Genomic DNA, 19,902 nt, shown 5'->3' with positions numbered 1-19,902 from the left:
TCATCTCACATGCATATGTATACTTAAAAGTGTAAATGACAATTGTGATAATGATGTTCACATCATTTAAATTTCTGTTTTTGCTACTTTAAACATCATGAATGCAGACCAAAATTCTCAGCCTAAATTTTCCAATTGCAACGTCAACAGTATCCCATTTAAAACCTTTTTTTAAAGCAAATGTTTGCTGTGCTGGTGCCCAACTACATATGGAATTCCTCAAACTATATGTTTAAATAATGAGTTTTATGCTCATAGAAACATAACATAGAAACATAGAAAATAGGCGCAGGAGTAGGCCATTCGGCCCTTCTAGCCTGCACCGCCATTCAATGAGTTCATGGCTGAACATGCAACTTCAGTACCCCATTCCTGCTTTCTCGCCATACCCCTTGATCCCCCTAGTAGTAAGGACTTCATCGAACTCCTTTTTGAATATATTTAGTGAATTGGCCTCAACAACTTTCTGTGGTAGAGAATTCCACAGGTTCACCACTCTCTGGGTGAAGAAGTTTCTCCTCATCTCGGTCCTAAATGGCTTACCCCTTATCCTTAGACTGTGTCCCCTGGTTCTGGACTTGCCCAACATTGGGAACATTCTTCCTGCATCTAACCTGTCTAAACCCGTCAGAATTTTAAACGTTTCTATGAGGTCCCCTCTCATTCTTCTGAACTCCAGTGAATACAAGCCCAGTTGATCCAGTCTTTCATTGATAGGTCAGTCCCGCCAACCCGGGAATCAGTCTGGTGAACCTTCGCTGCACTCCCTCAATAGCAAGAATGTCCTTCCTCAGGTTAGGAGACCAAAACTGTACACAATACTCCAGGTGTGGCCTCACCAAGGCCCTGTACAACTGTAGCAACACCTCCCTGCCCCTGTACTCAAATCCCCTCGCTATGAAGGCCAATATGCCATTTGCTTTCTTAACCGCCTGCTGTACCTGCATGCCAACCTTCAATGACTGATGTACCATGACACCCAGGTCTCGTTGCACCTCCTCTTTTCCTAATCTGTCACCGTTCAGATAATAGTCTGTCTCTCTGTTTTTAACCACCAAAGTGGATAACCTCACATTTATCCACATTATACTTCATCTGCCATGCATTTGCCCACTCACCTAACCTATCCAAGTCGCTCTGCAGCCTCCTAGCATCCTCCTCGCAGCTCACACTGCCACCCAACTTAGTGTCATCTGCAAATTTGGAGATACTACATTTAATCTCCTCGTCTAAATCATTAATGTACAATGTAAACAGCTGGGGCCCCAGCACAGAACCTTGCGGTACCCCCACTAGTCACTGCCTGCCATTCTGAAAAGTCCCCATTTACTCCTACTCTTTGCTTCCTGTCTGACAACCAGTTCTCAATCCATGTCAGCACACTACCCCCAATCCCATGTGCTTTAACTTTGCACATTAATCTCTTGTGTGGGACCTTGTCGAAAGCCTTCTGAAAGTCCAAATATACCACATCAACTGGTTCTCCCTTGTCCACTCTACTGGAAACATCCTCAAAAAATTCCAGAAGATTTGTCAAGCATGATTTCCCTTTCATGTTGAGTTTGCATCTAATTAAGTTTGGTATGGCTACTAAGAAGCATAGAATTAACAGGTTCAATTACTCCAAGTCACGTAAAAGCAAGATAACATACCCCAAATTCTTTTACTCCTCTTTGAGGAGTTTTTGAATAATTCCAGAGTTTAATCATTGATACGACCATGGGCTGATCAAAAATAACATAGACCCGATTCACCTGCAACAGAAGGAGCAACTCAATGTGCGTTTTAAATTGAACAATTCTCATCGCATGCACAATAATACATGATCAATGTGATTTAGTTTTTATAATAACTTTTATTTATTTAGCGCCTCTAACGTAGTAAAACGTCCCAAGGCGCTTCACAACAGTGTTACAAATCAAATCAGATAAATTTGACACCGAGCCACAAAAGAAGAAATTAAGGCAGATAACCAAAAGCTTGGTTAAAGAGGTAGAAACATAGAAATTAGGTGCAGGTGCAGGAGCAGGCCATTCGACCCTTCGAGCCTGCACCGCCATTCAATAAGATAATGGCTGATCATTTTAAGGCGCGTCTTTGAGGAGGAAAGAGAGGTAAGAGAGGCGGAGAGGTTTAGGGAGGGAGTTCCAGAGCTTAGGGCCCAAAAAGCTGAAGGCACGGCCACCGATGATTGAACAGTTATAATGAGGGATGTTCAAGAGGCCAGTATTTGAGAAGTGTCGACGTCTTGTGGGGTTGTGAGGCTGCAAAAGATTACAGAGATAGGGAGGTGCAAGACCATGGAGTGAATTGTAAACAAGGATGAGAATTTTGAAATCGAGGCAATAAAATGTAAACATTTATTCCAGGTGATGAGAAAGGCATACATAACATTCACTTTAGATCTTAATGGGTTATCCATATGCTGTGTTCTCTGTAAGGTGCGCAGCCATGCTCTGCTCCAGGCAACACTCACAGCCTTAAAGGGGTTGCGCAGGGTCAAAAAAATTACAGGGAATATAGCGATATGAGGTCATCCACAGTGACCTAAAAAGGAGAGAACAGGGTACTTTCCAAATGGTGAAAAGCTAGAAACAGTGGAGGTCCAAAAAGACTTTGGGGTTCATATACATTGATCATTAAAATGTCATTGACAGGTACAGAAAGTAATCAACTCGGCTAATGGAATACTGGGCTTTGTATCTAGAGGACTAGAATACAAGGGAATAGAAGTTATGCTACAGCTATACAAAGCCTTAGTTAGACCACAACTCGAGATCTGTGTCCAGTGCTGCAAACCAAACTTCAGGAAATATATAAAAGCAAACTATTGCGGATGCTGGAATCTGAAATTAAAACAGAAAATGTTGGAAATCTCAGTAGGTCAAGCAGCATCTGTGGAGAGAAACAGAGTTAACGTTTCAGGTTCTGACGAAGGGTCACAGACTTGAAACGTTAACTCTGTTTCTCTTCACAGCTGCTGCTTGACCTCGGAGTATATATTGGCTTTGGAGGGAGTGCAGTGTAGATTTACTAGAATGAACCTGGACTCCGAAGGTTAAAATACAAGGAGAGATTACTGAAACTAATAGGGTAGATACAGAGAAACTTCTCGTGTTGGTTGGGGAGTCTAGGACTAGGAACATAGCCTAAAAATTAGAGCCAGGCCTTTCAGAAGTGAAGTTAGGAAACACTTCAACACACAAAGTTTGGAACTCTCTTCCACAAACAACAGTTGATGCTAGGTCAAATGTTAATTTTAAATTTGAGATTGATAGATTTTTGTTAACCAAAGGTATTAAGGAATATGGGGCAAAGGCGGGTATATGGAGTAAAATCACCGATCAGCCATGATCTCATTGAATGGCGAAACAGGCTTGCGGGGTTAAATGGCAGAGTCCTGTTCCTGCGGAACATGCCTTTTAGAATGCATCCAGGACTGCTAGGCCAACAACTTCTGGTAAATGAAATGTGGCAAATAAGTAATGAGACTAAGTGTATCAAGGTAAGTGGAGCTAAGCCCGGTAAATGGAATTGAGGTACAGATCAGCCACGATCTAACTGAATGGTAGAGCAGGTTCGAGAGGCTGAATAACCTACCCACGTTTCCACCTACCAGTTTGTGCTATCCTGGTGGCACTAACAATGGGTCAAATTGCCTCCTTCTCTGCTGCAAACCTCTCTGGTTTTATACATGTCACAATTTCCTTCAACCAAAAATTTGGAAGATCAAAGCCATCGTTTTAGCCTTATCCCTTTTCCCTGGGCATACTCAAACTGAACCAGCCCATATGAAATCCAAGTATTCTGTTCGACCCAGAAATGATCTTCAAATTCCACATTCTATCCATCACCAAGATCACTAATTTCTACCTCGACAACATTGCCCATCTCCACCTCTAACTCAGCCCCTCTCTACTAAAACCGTTATCCATGCTTCGGTCACCTCTGCACTTAAGTATTCCAATGCTTTCCTAGTCAGCCACCCATCCTGCACCCTCCATAAATTGCAACATGTCCAAAGCTCATCTGCCTGTATCCTGTCTCACACTAAGCCAATCACACCAGCCTTGGTGGCATACAATGGCTGCCTGTCCGCAAACACATTAAATTGAAAATGCTTGTCCTTCTCAGCCTTATCCCACAGCACCTCTGCAACCTTCTCCAGCCATCCATCCCTCCCACAACCTTTGGTCCTCTGACTTTGGATTCGCCCCTCTCTCCACTTCACCAATATGACGAAGCCTTCAGTAGCTTCAGCCCTATACACTCCATTGCCACACAGTTGATATCGAGCACATAGCCATGTACTTCTTTAATTACAAGTTGATGGTCACTTAAGTAGTATCAGATCAGAAATCTATTTAGAACTGGCCACTGATCTCTAAACTGAGATTGGGATTCTCAATGGAATCTACAAAGAATGCAAAATTGCCCAACCAATCCTCCTAGCAGCAAAATCAGCATGCGCTGAAACCGCTGATTCATCAATTCAAGGCACCCCCCCAGCCCTCACATCCTTGAATACTCACCTGACTTATTCTACAGATCTTTGATCTTTGTTTGAGAAACAGTTCTGATTAAGGCAAAAGTATTCTATGACTGTGGGAGCTTGACACAGTTGCTGTATAGTGCAGTCCATTCATCTGTACTCTCATTTCCCTCGACTCCCAAAGTTTGTTAATTGAGGCTTTACTGTATTTCCAAATCATCTTAACAAGGCACCCTATCTAAAAGTTGTATCACCCAGTTCAACTTTCATTCTCACTTGGAAAAAAGCAGGACAGCAACTTCAAATGGTACACACAGAAAAATAAGAAAAGGCACGACAGATGTTAATTTACAAACTCGTCGTCCCGAGACCTATTGGGAATTTATGCATGCCCGCTCCCAATTTTCATTAACAAGTAAATACTGAAAATCGCGGGAAGCATATGTCTAAATTCCCAAGCTGTGCTCCCAGTGAGTCAGGCTCTGGGCAAGAGTGTAGATTTACAAAATTAGCCCTTATAAGCCATCACAAAATAATTGATAATTGGATTGCTTGCTTTTGTCATCAGAAATCTTACAAATATAATGATAGTTGCTCCGATCGACAGCTGTCTCTAAACATGGCATTTACCTATAATATCTGATTTATAATGTATAAACAGTAAGAAAAGACTGTCTTCTACAGCATAACTCCTGTGCCTCAATACAATTACAGGAAGAGACTTTATATAGAGTAGATAAGCTATAAATATATTCACAGGTTGTGTGGCAGTTTGTGTACAATGACATTGCTAAAAAAGCACACAATTAATACTGGGCCATAATTTGCTGTGACAGGGCATCAAACTGCGTCTGCATTAGTTAGACTTGCCCTTGCACATTCTGGTTCAGGTTTTAATACATTTTAAACTCAACAATTAAAACCTGAAGGAATGAGACTCCAAACTTGTAAGAGTTAATTTTCAGTGCCAGAGAGATTGAGTGGCAGTAATTAACACTTATTACATTTTTAAGGCAGACAACGAGATGCCGTTTTCAAAAAACTAATGATGGAGCAGAACATCTGGGACAGCAACTTTTGCTTTTCTGCATTTAAACTCACATCTGCACTTGCCTGAAGTTGCAGTTGTATTTGCGCATAAATAACGGCAAGTGTTATTTACCTCGTCGTTACTTTGACAGCCAATTTTGGGCCGTTATACCATAAACAATTATACAGTAGCAATTTTTATCAGGAGCATAGGATTTTATTCTCTTAGAAATAAAATAACCATCGGACAGCCAATTGATTTCTTACCAAACCAGGAAGAATAGGGGCTAACCACATGTGTCTGCCATCATTTGTGTCATGTATTCCACTAATTAATTTGTCTGGGGTTCGAACATCTCCTGAAACGTTATCTAAAATATTCACACTGTCTGGAAAAGCAGCAATGTCTGATAATGAATAGTTGAGGATTTTTGAACAACAAACTCTTTTGACCAGAATGCAGTAATGGTTCAACAAGAACAAAATAATTATAATGATTTATATTTCAATAAATGACAGCACTATAGATCGTTTAGCTACATTTAATTAACAGCAAGATATCATTTTTACAAGTACTGATATTACTATATTTCACTAATCATGATTTAGCAGATACAATTAAAATATTTTAAACAAATTCATATTTTGGGTCAGTATCTCCAAAGTCCCTAAACCATGAGTAGTAAATACTGCAGTAATGATACATAGCTGGCAATCTAAACCTATACTTCATCATATATGCAAGCTATTCTAACTCTGACAAAAGTCACCATATCTTCATACTTTTAATCAGCATTAATAATCTCATGGTCACAGCACGTAAGGCACTGTGCACATGAACAATGAGAAATTATTCACCTGCATACTGAGTTAACCTCACTCATGAACCTGCAACTCGAGTTACCACTAATGAAAATATTCCTTTATTTATCAATAACCTACAGGAACACGTCCTATGTATTCCTCAATGTTGGTGCTTGCACGAGCACCCTCTTGTGATAGGAATCATCTTGTTAAATGATAGAATTTCTAGGAAGTGGATTCAGATCGATTCCACACTTCTAACTGGTTTAAACAAAAATTGTGGCAGCTAGCAGCACAACGACTGCCACAGAAAACAGTAATTATAAAATTACTCAGCAAGAATATTCTTATGGGATTATTGACAAAGAACTGCTGCTGATACTGGGAGAATCCCATTGCAGCATCTACAATGCCTTGGCAAAGGGGGAGGAGCATGTGGGTTTTGAAAAGCATCCATAAGCAAAGTTTTAAAAGGGACATCATCTCAGAATTGTTCTCTTTATTTAATATCTTATCCCAAATAACGTGGAGGACAAACAAATGAGGAAGTAGTCACTTTTCTGAGGTTGAGCTGCACTGCTGCAGCAATGAAAAGTAATGCATTATGGTCACAGAGTTGAAACGTATTGATTTAGGAGTCGATAATACTGTCACAGATTGATTTCAAGCTAGTATGAAAATCCATACTGGCATCAATGGAAATGGCCAATTTGTATCTAATTTTACCAGGTCAGCTCATTATAAAATATATTTTAGGCTCCAGATTTAGATATGTCCAGAGAGCACAACAGTGATTAGGGCAGAAAATCGTGTGCAAGGAAAATTTAAAGGGTGGGAACAATTAAAGGGACTGTCAAAATAGTGCTTTAAAACTTACTAAAGCCTTTGGAAAGGCTTAGATAACACCTCAAACCTTTAGCAGCCTTTAACAAAGCTGAACGGGAGAGCTCCAAGAAGCAACAAAGATGAAGAGGAAACCTGAGGTGCAGATATCAGTTTGCAGGTAAGTGATAGCAGACTCACGTTTGATTGCTGATGAAGTGAAACGGATACTGTATGAGCATTTCCCTCTGGGACTGCATTGCACTAACCCCATAAAATAGTATTGCAATAGGCCTGCAAAAAGTTGGAATCAAGTTTCAGGCCGCAGCTGACTATTACTTCACTGAATGTGCATCTGGCCTCTGATGATCTGGAACTTGCGAAAACAATTCCCAATGATCATTACTAGGCAAGTGTGCCAGGGCATACAGATATCATTACTATATTATATTATATTACCTAAGAATGGATATACTTGCCTTGGAGGGAGTGCTACGTAGCTTTACTAACCTGATTCTTGGGATGATGGAATTGTCCTGTAAGGGGAGATTGAGTAGAGTAGGTCTATATTCTCGAGAGTTTAGAACAAGAGGTGATCTCATTGAAACATATAAAATTCTCAAGGGGCTTGATAGGTTAGATGCTGGGAGGATGTTTCCCATGGCTGGGGAGTCTAGGGGGTCACAGTTTCAGAATAAGGGGCCGGTCATTTAGGACTGAGATAAGGAGAAATTTCTTCACTCAAAGGGTGGTGAATCTTTGGAATTCTCTACCCAAGAGAGCTATGGATGCTCAATCTTTGAGTATATTCAAGACAGAGATCGATAGATTGTAGAACACTAAGGGAATCAAGGGGTATGGGGATAGTGCAGGAAGGTGAAGTTGAGGTAATTAGCCATGACCTTACTGAATGGCATAGCAGGCTCGAAGGGCTAAATGGGCTACTTCTGCTCCTTTTTCTTGTGTTCTTGTATGGTGACATCTTTGCAGGTGCAGCCAATCTCTGCTGGCTGCTGATCATCCTGGTAAGCTGCTTTCATGCCATGCCACTGAAAGTGATGATCTTCTGCTTCTGGTGCACCTGACCTGCCTGGCATTCTTCTATTCCTTTTCTCCTAAAAAGAAAAGATGCAGAATTCCTGATGGAAACCCATTGTGCCCAGTGTTAAATAGTTGTTGGGGCAGGGAAGAATAACAGCACCACATTAAATGGCACAAAGGCAGATGACCACTTAACTACAAGAAAAACATAATCCCAAACAGGTCAGAAATTACCGCTATGAATTTAGTTGCTTTTTAAATGCTCTTCCATCTTCTCCAGAGCACCAAGCAACTTGAACACCAGTTTTATACAAGAACCATAAATAGTGTAAATGAGGCAAAAATGATGGAAAATGAGTTGCCATTTTCATATGGATCTGCCTAGAAATGAATGGGTGATTCCTGCAGTGAGATGGCAGAAAATAGGATGGGTGCAAAAGTAGACAATTGATCTTCACCCTTTTACATTTATTTTATTAAAACATATGGCAGATGAATGGGAGAACCTCCACTGAAATTCGCTCCCAATGTAACAAGGAAACTGAAGCTAGTCACACCACTACCATCACAACTTGCATTTATATAGTGCCTTTATTGTAGAAAAACATCCCTAAGTGCTTCACAGAGACATAAGGAAAATGGACGCTGAGGCAAACAATTAGTTAAGAGGGGTGAGGGAAGGTTGCTCAAAGGAAAAATAACTTGCATTCATATAGTGCCTTTCACAATCTCAGGTTGTCCAAAGCGTTTTACAGTCAATTAAGTACTCTTGAAGTGTAGTCACTATTGTGATGTAGGAGGTAGGTTTTAAATAGGGTCAAAAGGAGAAGAGGTAGGGAGGCAGAGTGGTTCAGGGAGGGAATTTCAGAGAGTGAGACCTAGGTGGTTGAAAACATGGCTGCCAATGATGGGGCACAAGGCCGGAGGAACAGAGTGTGTATGTGTGTTGAGGGGAGGGAGGGGTGGGCAGAGTTGTAGGGCTGGAGCAGGTTACAGAGGCATGGAGGAGGATGAGTAGGGATTTGAGCACAAGCACTTCTTCAGATAGTCATGTCGTTCCTCTCAGTTTGCTAATTCAGAACTGTATGTACAAGAAGAAACTGAGCCATAATGTAAAAAACCCAGATTAAACAGTAGTCTTAGATTTCTTAAAATAATACCTGTATTCGAGTACCTTTTTCATTTAAAATAATATTCAGAAGGCTGTTTAAATAATGAGCTTATCATTTGGCAAAGGATACTATTCTCTGTCAGAAGAATTATTTCACCATTGCCATCATGGAATTCCAGTCCATTAAGACCAATGTAGTAAGGATCACCCCAGCTAGTCAGCAACTGTAGCTGAAAAATAACTGGCAGAAGCTAGATCAAGGAAAATAACTTAGTACACATCTCGGACAAATTTCAGGGGCTAACATTTTATTGATAGCAACACAAACATTTCACAATATTCAAATGCCAACATATTCAGTAATAGAATCTTTTATTTTAAAATAAATAACTATAAAATATAAAAGTAACCGGCAATTGAATGTAAAAGATTTTCTCAAGAACCATTTGTTTTATCCTGGATTATCAATCGCTTCATGAGAAAACTGGATTTTAAATACTTCCAGTCTTAGTGCAAATATTTTTGTTCACCTTTATAAAGATATTAGCAGATGAATGCTTATTGCATTTGCTTAAAACATCTCTGTTATCTTAACTGATATACTCAGCCACTTAATTTAACCAAGCTAATGACTGTTAAACTAACGGACGCAGGAATGTCAGGCAAATATATTAAGCATGCATATGCTAATATTGCCAGAGTAATTTCCAATCTTGTATTCTAAGAAAGAAAACAGGTCTTGCTCATTTACAATAGGCTGCCTGTATTAACCAACGTTCTCATTGTTTGCATAGCCGTTGTTAGAATGTTGAATATTTGTGCACTAGTTGTAGAAGTGGATGAGCATCCCCAAGAGCAGAGCATAGGGGGCATGATGTAAGGATTAGCAATCATTTTAGTTGCATTGATCTGCAAATTGAATTTACACATTTTACAACAGCACTGCATACATTTCCAGATAAACAAATCTATTGGCTCAGTGTAACAAGAGATTCACAATAGACAACTCTTTTGGAACTTTCACTGTTTACATCAAAATGTAGTCATTAGCAATTTAAAGCAATTAAGCAATCTGCCCTACAATGAAAACTCACCTGCTCATTTAATCATGGGATGAAAATCTAATCTGTGAAACACTTGGTGGATGCAATCGGTAAAATGCACCCAGAATGCGCTGGAAACTGCAATCGGTAAAATGCACCCAGAATGCGCTGGAAACTGCACCGGTTTTGCCGAGGTGGAGTTATGTCCTAGTTTCGGCTTACACTCATTAGCATATGCTCAAAAGTAAAACCTCCTTGAATCAGCACAATCAAGCAGTGCTGTGGATCGTAATTGTTTACTGACTGGCAAATGGCCAATGGGACCTCAAAATGACTGCATTTAAACTAATTTAAACTGGAAATTTGTTCAAGTAATTTCTGCAGCTGAACAAATAGGCCAATCAGTGGTTTCAATTGTCTGGTCACATGTTTTGTGCACAAGGGGAGATCAATTGACTGAATTTGAACTAATTTAAACTGAATTTAAAGTAATTGCAATGTTGGTATGAGAAACAGACCAGTGATGCTTCAATAATTGATTGCTGGTCTCTGCAGCTACAAGTCACTAATAATGGATTATTATAACTCTGGGTGCCTCTGCATCCGGGTGCAATGTAATGAATACCCTCAAATGGGCGCAATTGGTGGAAACCTGGGGGCATGGCAATTTTTGTTGGCAGGAACTATTCTGGCAAGGGACATTTAAAACAGCATATAAGATCGCAGAAATTCCAGCATAATCATCAAAAGGATGCAACTCACTTACGCTTAAAATTCCATGATCATTTGCGCTATTTCATTCTGCTGTTATCTGGGTGAAAATCATGAGGATACTCCAGGTCCATTTTGTTATTTGAATAAGAGTAATCCACATTTTGTATAAGACATTCTGAAGTTAAAGGATACAGCCACATGGCATCAGTGGAGCTTCATAGTCCATACTAGCCTGTTCCACATTCCTTGGACAGTTCCTATCGAATATATTTACATGTCATTTAAAAATATGTACAAGTTACTGCGGATATTAGGCCATCCTACGTTGTCGCCATTACATTTTTTATTTGCGGTTTGCACGAATAATACTGAATGCATGGATTGCAGGCTTTCGCAGGCTTCCACAATTGCTAATCACTTTCGCGAACTATGCAGACAATGTGTTTTAAATTAACAAATCAATTTTTGTAACCCAACAAATAAATGACAGAATAACTAATAGTTGGAAACACGCCATTCATTCTTAAAAGAATGAGATTTTAATATATTAAAAATAAATTATAATTTCACCATAATTGACTTCACAATTTCAAACGTAATTATATTGACAAACAAATCAAACCTTAGATTTCATGTGATTGCACCTAATTTTGAAAAAGGGAACAAACATTTGATGCCAGAAATTCACGAATACAAGTGTTGATCAATTTAATAGATTTAAAGCTATTGGAGTTGTAAGAAATTCAAAGTTATCTTGGTGGCCTTATTAAACTTGTTTTAAATATAACCAGTTCCAAGAAGAAACAAGATTTTGATAGTATGAAAATATAATGGTTAGAAAATATTTTTACCCGATTTTCTGTTTTGCTGCTACTTCACTGTTTTTCTGGAGATAATCTATGAAGAGAATTTCTTGAGCAAAGTCAAAATGGCATTTGCCTGGCCCTTTCCGAATGAGGAAGCCCTCTGGTGGTGAAATGCAGTATCCATCAAGCGTAACATGGACAAATTTTGCCTAGTCAAGGTTAAAGGGTAAATACCAGTTCATAAAACAATACAATCCTCTCTTCATTCCCAAATCTACATTAGAATGCTGATGAAAAACAATTAAGGATATATAGATGTAAATGTGACAAGCTTCAACCAAGTCTTTTTGTGCAAATACTATCTCCTTCACATTGAGGGTTTGGTTATTCTGTAGCTACTGATCTCATTTAATGCAGACAACTGTAAGGTATTGCGTAAAGAAAGCAAAAAATGGGCAACATGCATACTTCATAAAAACCCCAGAAAATGCTGGAAATACTCAGCAGGTCAGGCAGCATTTGTGGAGAGAGAAACAGAGTTATCCTTTCAGCTCAATGACCTTTTGCATACTTCATGAATGGTGTTGAATTATCTAAGAATGAAATTGAAAGAGACTTTGGAGTCTTTGTACAGGTAGGCTCAATGCTTAAACTGCCCATCCACTCCAGAGCAGCTATCAATAATGCCAATTGGATGTTCACCTGCATATCAAAACAGTAGAATACTAGTCAGCGAAAGTCATGAACAAACTTGAGTAGTGTGTCCAGTTTTAGTCACTGAGAAACGAGGGTTGCAGGCAGTGCATCCCTCAGGTCTGAGTTATGATAAAAGAGTTAGGAGAAGACTTGGGCTTTTCAGCCTTGGAAGCAGGCAAGTGAGAGACGATCTTATAGAGATGCATAAGATAGTGTGGACAAGATTAATCCGGAATACTTTAAATTAAACAGTGGGAGGAGACAGGGACACAAGTTCAAATTAATAAACAGTAACTTTATAACTGATATCAGGAGGTTCTCCCTCCAGCAGAGAGTGATTAACACTTCGAATGGCTTTCTGAATAGACTAGTAGAGATGATACCCTGGAATAATGGGGGAGGGTAGGATTGCTCCAGATGAACGCATTAAGATGGGCCAATTAGCCATTTTCATCCATAAGATAATCTTGTGATCTTAGTTGCGGCAGATTTCATTTGCAGCTGGGAATACTGTTCACATTAACTGCAAGTAATCTGATTCTTCAACTAGCATGTATGCATAGAATCTTGCTTCCGTTTGGTAAAATTTAAATGTATTGAGTATAAATGAGAGTATTCACATGCTCAAAACATTTAAATAAACTTTGCTTCAATTTGTGGAATGTTGAGGAGGTCTAGCCTCTCTCCTGCCCCAGAAAGAAATGGCCTTCCCTGGGGTCATCTCGCTTCTTTGTGAAGTTAAGTTGAACATCCGACTTGAAGATTCTTGTGTCTTGGAAATTGCCATGAGCAATGTAAAGGTGGCAATATAACCACATCTTTTGTCTCAGTAGAAATGGCTGTAACTTGAAAATTGAAATGTGCGACAAGTATTTATATACAGATACATACTTTGTGAAGACATTGCACATTCTTATTGCCCCCCCATAGGTGGTCCCTCGAACGAGGATGACTTGCTTCCACGAGTTCACAGGTGCTTTGATGAAGGACCCGATGTTCCAGTCCTGAACTCCAATTGAAGGGGTAGAAGTGGCAAGGATTAACCAAGACGACTGGAGACCTGCTCTGCTGCACGAACTCAGTGTGCACACATATCGCAGTGTGGGCTTATTGCATGGCGCTTGCAGAAGATGCACTCTTGGAGTCGATTTTACTCGAGAGTGGCACGGTGCGTTGGTGTGAGGCAGATGGGAAACCATCCAGCCCTTCACAGCATTAAGGCTCACGAGATTTTAACTCCCAACCTCATCTGCATGCTTGCCATCAGTCTCCCTCCCAAACCCAGCAGGAATCAATAGGTGGCTGGGAGCAGGGAGCAGGATTTCAGGGCAGGAGGCCAACGCCAGGGACCCGAGGCAACTTACAAGGTCGAAGATTGCGGCCTCTCCGGGAGCGTACAAAGTGCGCATGCACCCGGCGAGGCCTCGCAAAAGCCGGTTCTTGGGGCGCGATGCGCATGCACCGCGAACCGACTTTTCCGATCTGTCAAAATCTCGAGACAGATTCTACGCATCCCTGCAGGGAGGACATCCGCGGGGAAGCGATTGAGCTATTTGCCCAACTAATGCCCAGTGTATGTCCTTCAAACTTTTACGCCTGGTAAAAGCAGGCGTTTAGCTTACTTTTACCAGCGTAACACTTTTAAAACATAGAAAAATGTAATCATTCATTTTTATATTAAAACCCTGCCCATTAAGGTAAGTTTATCTTTAACCTTATAAAACACATTAAAAAAAAATTCCCAAAAATATTTTTTTTCTAAAACATTTAATTATATTTAATTTCAATTAGTTTTAAATATGAAAGATTTTTTTTGATTTATTGTGCTGTGTTTCTTGTTTTAGGACGTTATTCGCATTGATAGTAATGGGAGCCTGTACGAACGGAGTTCCAATTTTTATCAATGAGAATACTAGATCGTGATTGGTGGTCCAGGCCCACGTGATTCCAGCAGATGTGTTCGTATGTGGAAGACATATTCCCGTGCGCTGTGCAGCGAATGAAGGCCTCCGACCGGAATCCTACGTTCCTCTGGGACCAACAGGTAGTTTAGTTTACTTTTTTTTTAGGTCGGTGACATTCGTACGAAGGAAGCCTCCAACCGCAATTTTCGGCCCAAACTTTTGGGCCCTGTTCTGGGACCTGGCAGGGAAGTAACGATGGCAGGCTTCAGGTTAAGATAGCAGTCAGGCCCCAATTTTGTCATCAGAGCCAGATCTGCATATTTAAAGAAGGAGCCCGCTACCTTCGGAGTGGTGTCCCTCTAATATGCTAAAAAGAGCAAGTTAATACTAGGACCTGTGGGAGAGGGTAGGCTGCACGGAACATTTTAACTGCCTGGTTGCAGTGAGGGAAGGGTTAAAACTCTCATTAGATTTGTTACGCATTTGGGCAATAATTCATGTTTTAAGGTCAGAATAATTTGTTTGACCTTAATCCCCGAGGTTAGGTTGGACTAGGAGGTTGTGGGTATGGGATTCTGCTTTACATTGTTGGTTCGGATCACTGCCCTTATGTGGCTTTAGACATGAATTATTTTTCCCTACTGCATTGATATGCTTTCTCCTCAAGGGAGGGGTGCAGTTTGGAAGTTTGAGGTGAAGCAAAAGGAAAGATGGTGTTGTGTGTACATTAGTCATTCTCAGTTACATTATGGCATTATGCTTGCTTGAATGGTCATAAAAGATACATGGTGCTATTCAAAGAAGAGAGAGTCCTCAAGGCTAATTTCTAATGCTGTGCTTGACTGGCTGAGTGTTTCTAGCATTTTCTGTTTTTATTCCTGATTTCTCCCTCAACGAACATCATCAAAAGCAGATTATCCGGTCATTCATTCATGCGTTGCTTGTGGAACCTTACTGTGTGTGTGTAGATTGGCTGCTGCATTTACTTATGTAACAACAGTGACAACATTACAAAAAGTAATTCGTTGGTTGTGAAGTGTTTTAAGGAATCCCGAGGATGTGATAAGGCGCTATAGGAATGAAACCCCAAAAATCTATATTGTACTATGGTAAAACATTGCTTTTTGCTAATGCAATATATTATTTGTCTAAATTTCCTTACAACAATGAAATTACATCACCATATTGTCAAACTACATCAATTCTAAAAATATAAATTAAATATAATATATCTCCTTTCTACCCTCTGAAGATCCCATTCAGAAACCCTTTCCATTGACTCACCCCTCTGTATGTGTCTTCTGGGGACTTGTTATAGTTCCAGAAACGAAATCCAACAATGGTTTGCTGCTTGTTGAAATTGATTGTGAGGATGTGATTCTCTCCATAGGTGAAAGGAATTAGCCACATGTGCTCATCATCTGAGGTGATGTTAATTCCATCAATCAGCCTTTAACAGGTAAGTATCAGGTATCAATTAGGAACATAGAAACATTTGAACAGCAGTAGGCCATTAGCCCCTCGTGCCTGTTCCGCCATTCAATGAGATCATGGCAAATCTTCATATACCCGCCTTGCCCCATATCCCTTGCTACCTTTGATTAACAAAAATCTATCAATCTCTGATTTAAAATTAACAATTGATCTAGCATCAATTGTAAGAGAGTTCCAAACTTCTACTACCCTTTGGCCTCAATTTTGGCCGAGCCCGTTTTTCGGCACACTTAGCGGAGTTGCGTCGCTTATCTGTGTTCCGAGATGCGCTGAAAAATGTTGTTGCCACTTTGGCTGCTGTCCGGCCTCTTCACTGCAGTCGGGCAGCGCCGCGCCAGTGTTCTGCGCCGAAAACTGTGCAGGGACGTCTGCACATGTGCAGTGGAGTCCGCTGGTGATGTCCGCACATGAGCAGTAGCGCTGCGAGTCTGCAACAACAGTAGGTCTCTCTCACTTTCAGAGTGTGGCGATGAGCTCCTTCAGGTAAAGTTCTCTGCATTTCTTCTGCCTCCTTTGTTGGGCTAGGGGCGGGCAGGAGAACTGATAGAAATCAGCAGCAGGCAGGAGCACTCTCAGTTCTCCTGCCCGCCCCTAGCCCTGGCCGAGTGACCTCCAGGCTGTATGCAAAGGAAACCCTTTGAGCATGGCTCCTCACAGAGTGTGGGACTGCTGAGTTTACCCTATAGTTTTACGACAGAGTATCTTGGTGAATTTGTTTGTGCATTAAAATAAAGGCTGAGAAATGGAATATCTTTTTCCTTTTGCACTTACTACCGTTAGGTTGAGCAAATGTTTTTTGCAGTGTTGAGTTTCTATTTTTACGTCGCCTATCATTTGAGGTTTTGTTTGCAAGGTTTGGTGGTTTGTAAGGCTTGGTGGTTCAGGTGCAGGTCCTCTCCGTTTCCCGCCCCTATCCCAGGCCGAATGGCCTCCGATGTAGCTACCTGCGCCGATTTCTTTAACTCTTCACAAGAGTTTTTTTTGAAGTGGCCACATACGCTGGCCTAAGTATAAATGGAGTAACTATTAGCTGGCCAAAGTTACCTAAATGGGCAGAGCTGGCATAGGTGGCTGGTAACGCCCCCTTTTGAGAAAAAAAACGAACCTAAAAAAAATCATAACTAAATCAGTTACGCTGGTGCAAATTGATTGAGGAAAATGGGGATTTTTAAGTTACGCCAGAAAAACCAAGTTATTCCAAAAAAAAATGGGCAACTTCTGGCCAAAATTGAGCCCTTTGTGTGTAGCAGTGTTTTCTAATTTCACTCCTGAAAGATCTGGCTCTAATTTTTAAGACTATGCCCTCTGGATAGTTTCTCTTTATCTAATCTATCTGTTCCCTTTAATATTTTAAACTTTGATTAAATCATACCTTAACCGTATAAGTTCTAGGAAATACAATCTCTCCTCGTAATTTAACCCACGCAGTGCAGGTTTCATTCTGGTAAATCTACGTTGCACTCCCTCCAAGGCCAATATATCCTTCCTAAGGTGTGGTGCCCAGAACTGCTCACAGTACTCCAGGTGTGGTCTAACCAGGGCTTTGTATAGATGTAGCATAACTTCTATCCCCTTGTATTCTAGTCCTTTAGATATAAAGGTTAGCATTCCATTCACTTTTTTGGTTACTTTCTGTACCTGTTTGGTGACATTTTAATGATCAATGTACCTCCAAGTCTCTTTGGACCTCCACTGTTTCACCATTTAGAAAGTACACTTTTAGGTCCAAAGTGGATGACCTCATATTTGCCTACATTAAAATTAATTTGCCACAGTTTTGTCCATTCACTTAAACTATCAATATCTCATTGTAATTTTATGCTTTCATATACACTGCCTACAATGCCGCCCATCTTTGTGTCATCGGAAAATCTGGATATGTGGCTTTCTATCCCATCGTCTAGTTGTTAATAAATACTGTGAATAATTGAGGCCCCAACACAGATCCCTTCCAGACATCACTAGTCACATCCTGCCAATTAAAGCACCTGCCCATTATCCCTACTCTGTCGCCTGCCGCTCAGTCAATTTCCTAACCAGGTCAATAATCCACGGGCTTCAACGTCAGTTAACAGTCTCTTATGAGGGACTTTATCAAAAGCCTTCTGGAAGTCCATATAAATAACATCCTTAGACATCCCCTTTTCCACTACTTTAGTCACCTCTTCAAAAAATTCAGTCAGTCCTCATTAGTGCTCATAATCTGTGATTAGGTTGAACTTCTATTTGTATCCAACCTATCTCCTACGTTTCTTATTTTTAGAACCCATAAATCCCCTGATAACATCAATTTCAGTCTTTATTATTATATCCACAACCGCCATTTATAGTGGCAAACGGAATCGAAGAGGGGCACAAAGATTGAGAGCGTGAGGGCGGGAGTGTGCGTGAGGGCGAGAGAGAGACAAAGAGGATGGCGTACAGGCAGAGAGAGGAGAGAGAGGGAAATAAGTGTGAAGAGCAGAGAGGAGAGAGCGAGCGAGACGAACAGACAAACTGCAAGAGGGCAGAGAAAGAAAAAGTGCATAGAAAGGAGGAGGATAGTGAGAAGGAGCATGGGGGTTGTAGTAAGGATAGTATGGAGTGAGGGGGGCAGAAAGAGAGGGGGGTAGGGAGAGAGGGGGCTAGGGAGAGAGCAAAAGGGTTGAGTAGGGATTGGGAGAGATAGGCAAAAAGACAACAGAGAGGGGGAAGAAACAAGACTTGAGAGAGAAAGAGGCAGGAGGATCAAGAGAGAGAGAGAGGGGAAGAACAAGAGGGAGGGAAAAAGCAGGAAAGAGATAGAGATGGAGATTGAGAGAGAGGAGGGAGCGCTTGAGAGGGGGAGCGGGATTGAGACAGAGAGAGGGGGGAGTGAGAGAGACGGGTGGAGAAGAGTGGAGGGGGAGAGAGGGAGGAGGGAGAGGAGAGGGGGAAAGAGAGACAGAAAGAAGAAGAAGATGGAGAGAAGGGATTGAGAGAAAGAATGGATTTAAAGTTTTAGTATTTTAGTAGAAATCCTAGTTGTCATAGTCAGTTGTATGTGCCTTGATGTTGAGAACAGCTACTCTCATTCAGCTCTTTCACCATGCCTGGATCAAGGCAGTGAGGAGGTCTGAAGCAGAGTGCTCGTGGCGGAACTGAGCATTGGTGAGCAGGTGTCGCTTGATGGCAGCATTGATAGATGACTCCTTCCATCCCTTTACGGATGACTGGAAGCATGCTGATAGGGTGGTAATTGTCCAGGATTGATTTATCCTATTTTTTGTGCATAGGGCATAGCGGAGTAATCTTCCAGCTTGTCGGGTAGTGCCAGTGTCATAGCTGTACTAGAACAACTTGGCTGGGGAGAGCCATTGGTTTTGGTGCACAGGTCCTCTGGCATTACACCCGGAATGTGACCAGAGCCCATATCCTATGCTGTATCCAAGCAGTTAGCTGCCTTATAAGGTCATGCGGGATTATCTGAACTGGCTGTACACTGGCCTTTTTGATGGTAAGAACATTGGGAGAAAGCAGAGTAGAATCATTCATTTGGCACTCTTGGCTGAAGACACTTGCAAAGAGTTTAGCCATGTCCCTTGCACTAATGTGCTGAGCTCCACCAGGGTCGAGGATGGCGATGTTCATGGAGCCTCCTCTTCCTGTTATTAAGCTGATTGTTTTTCTTTGGATATGGTAGGGTTTTCTGGCTTTCAAAATGTTGGATTTTTACAGTACTCTAAACATTTGTTGCAATCACTTAAAAGGGAGGCTTTTGTCTTTTCTCTCTCTCTCCCATAACAAATAAATCATCAATTAATGGTCACATGGTTATTGAAAACTATTCTTTTCTCATACATTGATTGATTTCCTCTACATTCAACGTTGTTGACTTAATAGCAACAACTATACCGAGAATATTTGTTCCCAATGGGAGCATTTCCATTAGGGAGAATCTGCTGAATATACAGCCTTAGGCAAAATG

General features: G+C 40.9%; 1 protein-coding gene across 3 annotated transcripts in view; it reads right to left on the bottom strand.

Moving 5' to 3' along the window:
• LOC139281152 (katanin-interacting protein) overlaps positions 1-19,902 on the bottom strand; it is a 144,726-nt gene that overhangs the window by 14,354 nt on the left and 110,470 nt on the right. For 2 of the 3 annotated variants that reach the window (XM_070901149.1, XM_070901151.1), the window contains exons 20-25: positions 15,747-15,912; positions 11,908-12,071; positions 11,249-11,313; positions 9,430-9,540; positions 5,789-5,928; positions 1,653-1,754 (exon numbers count right to left, since the gene is read on the bottom strand). In XM_070901149.1, the coding sequence (XP_070757250.1) occupies positions 1,653-1,754; positions 5,789-5,928; positions 9,430-9,540; positions 11,249-11,313; positions 11,908-12,071; positions 15,747-15,912 (748 nt within the window). The remainder of the gene's footprint in view (positions 1-1,652; positions 1,755-5,788; positions 5,929-9,429; positions 9,541-11,248; positions 11,314-11,907; positions 12,072-15,746; positions 15,913-19,902) is intronic. The other variant, XM_070901150.1, reaches the window with a different exon arrangement.

Source organism: Pristiophorus japonicus, chromosome 15 (genome assembly GCF_044704955.1).
Source record: "Pristiophorus japonicus isolate sPriJap1 chromosome 15, sPriJap1.hap1, whole genome shotgun sequence".
Taxonomy (NCBI): domain Eukaryota; kingdom Metazoa; phylum Chordata; class Chondrichthyes; family Pristiophoridae; genus Pristiophorus; species Pristiophorus japonicus.
This window is presented reverse-complemented; position numbering and strand designations above follow the sequence as displayed.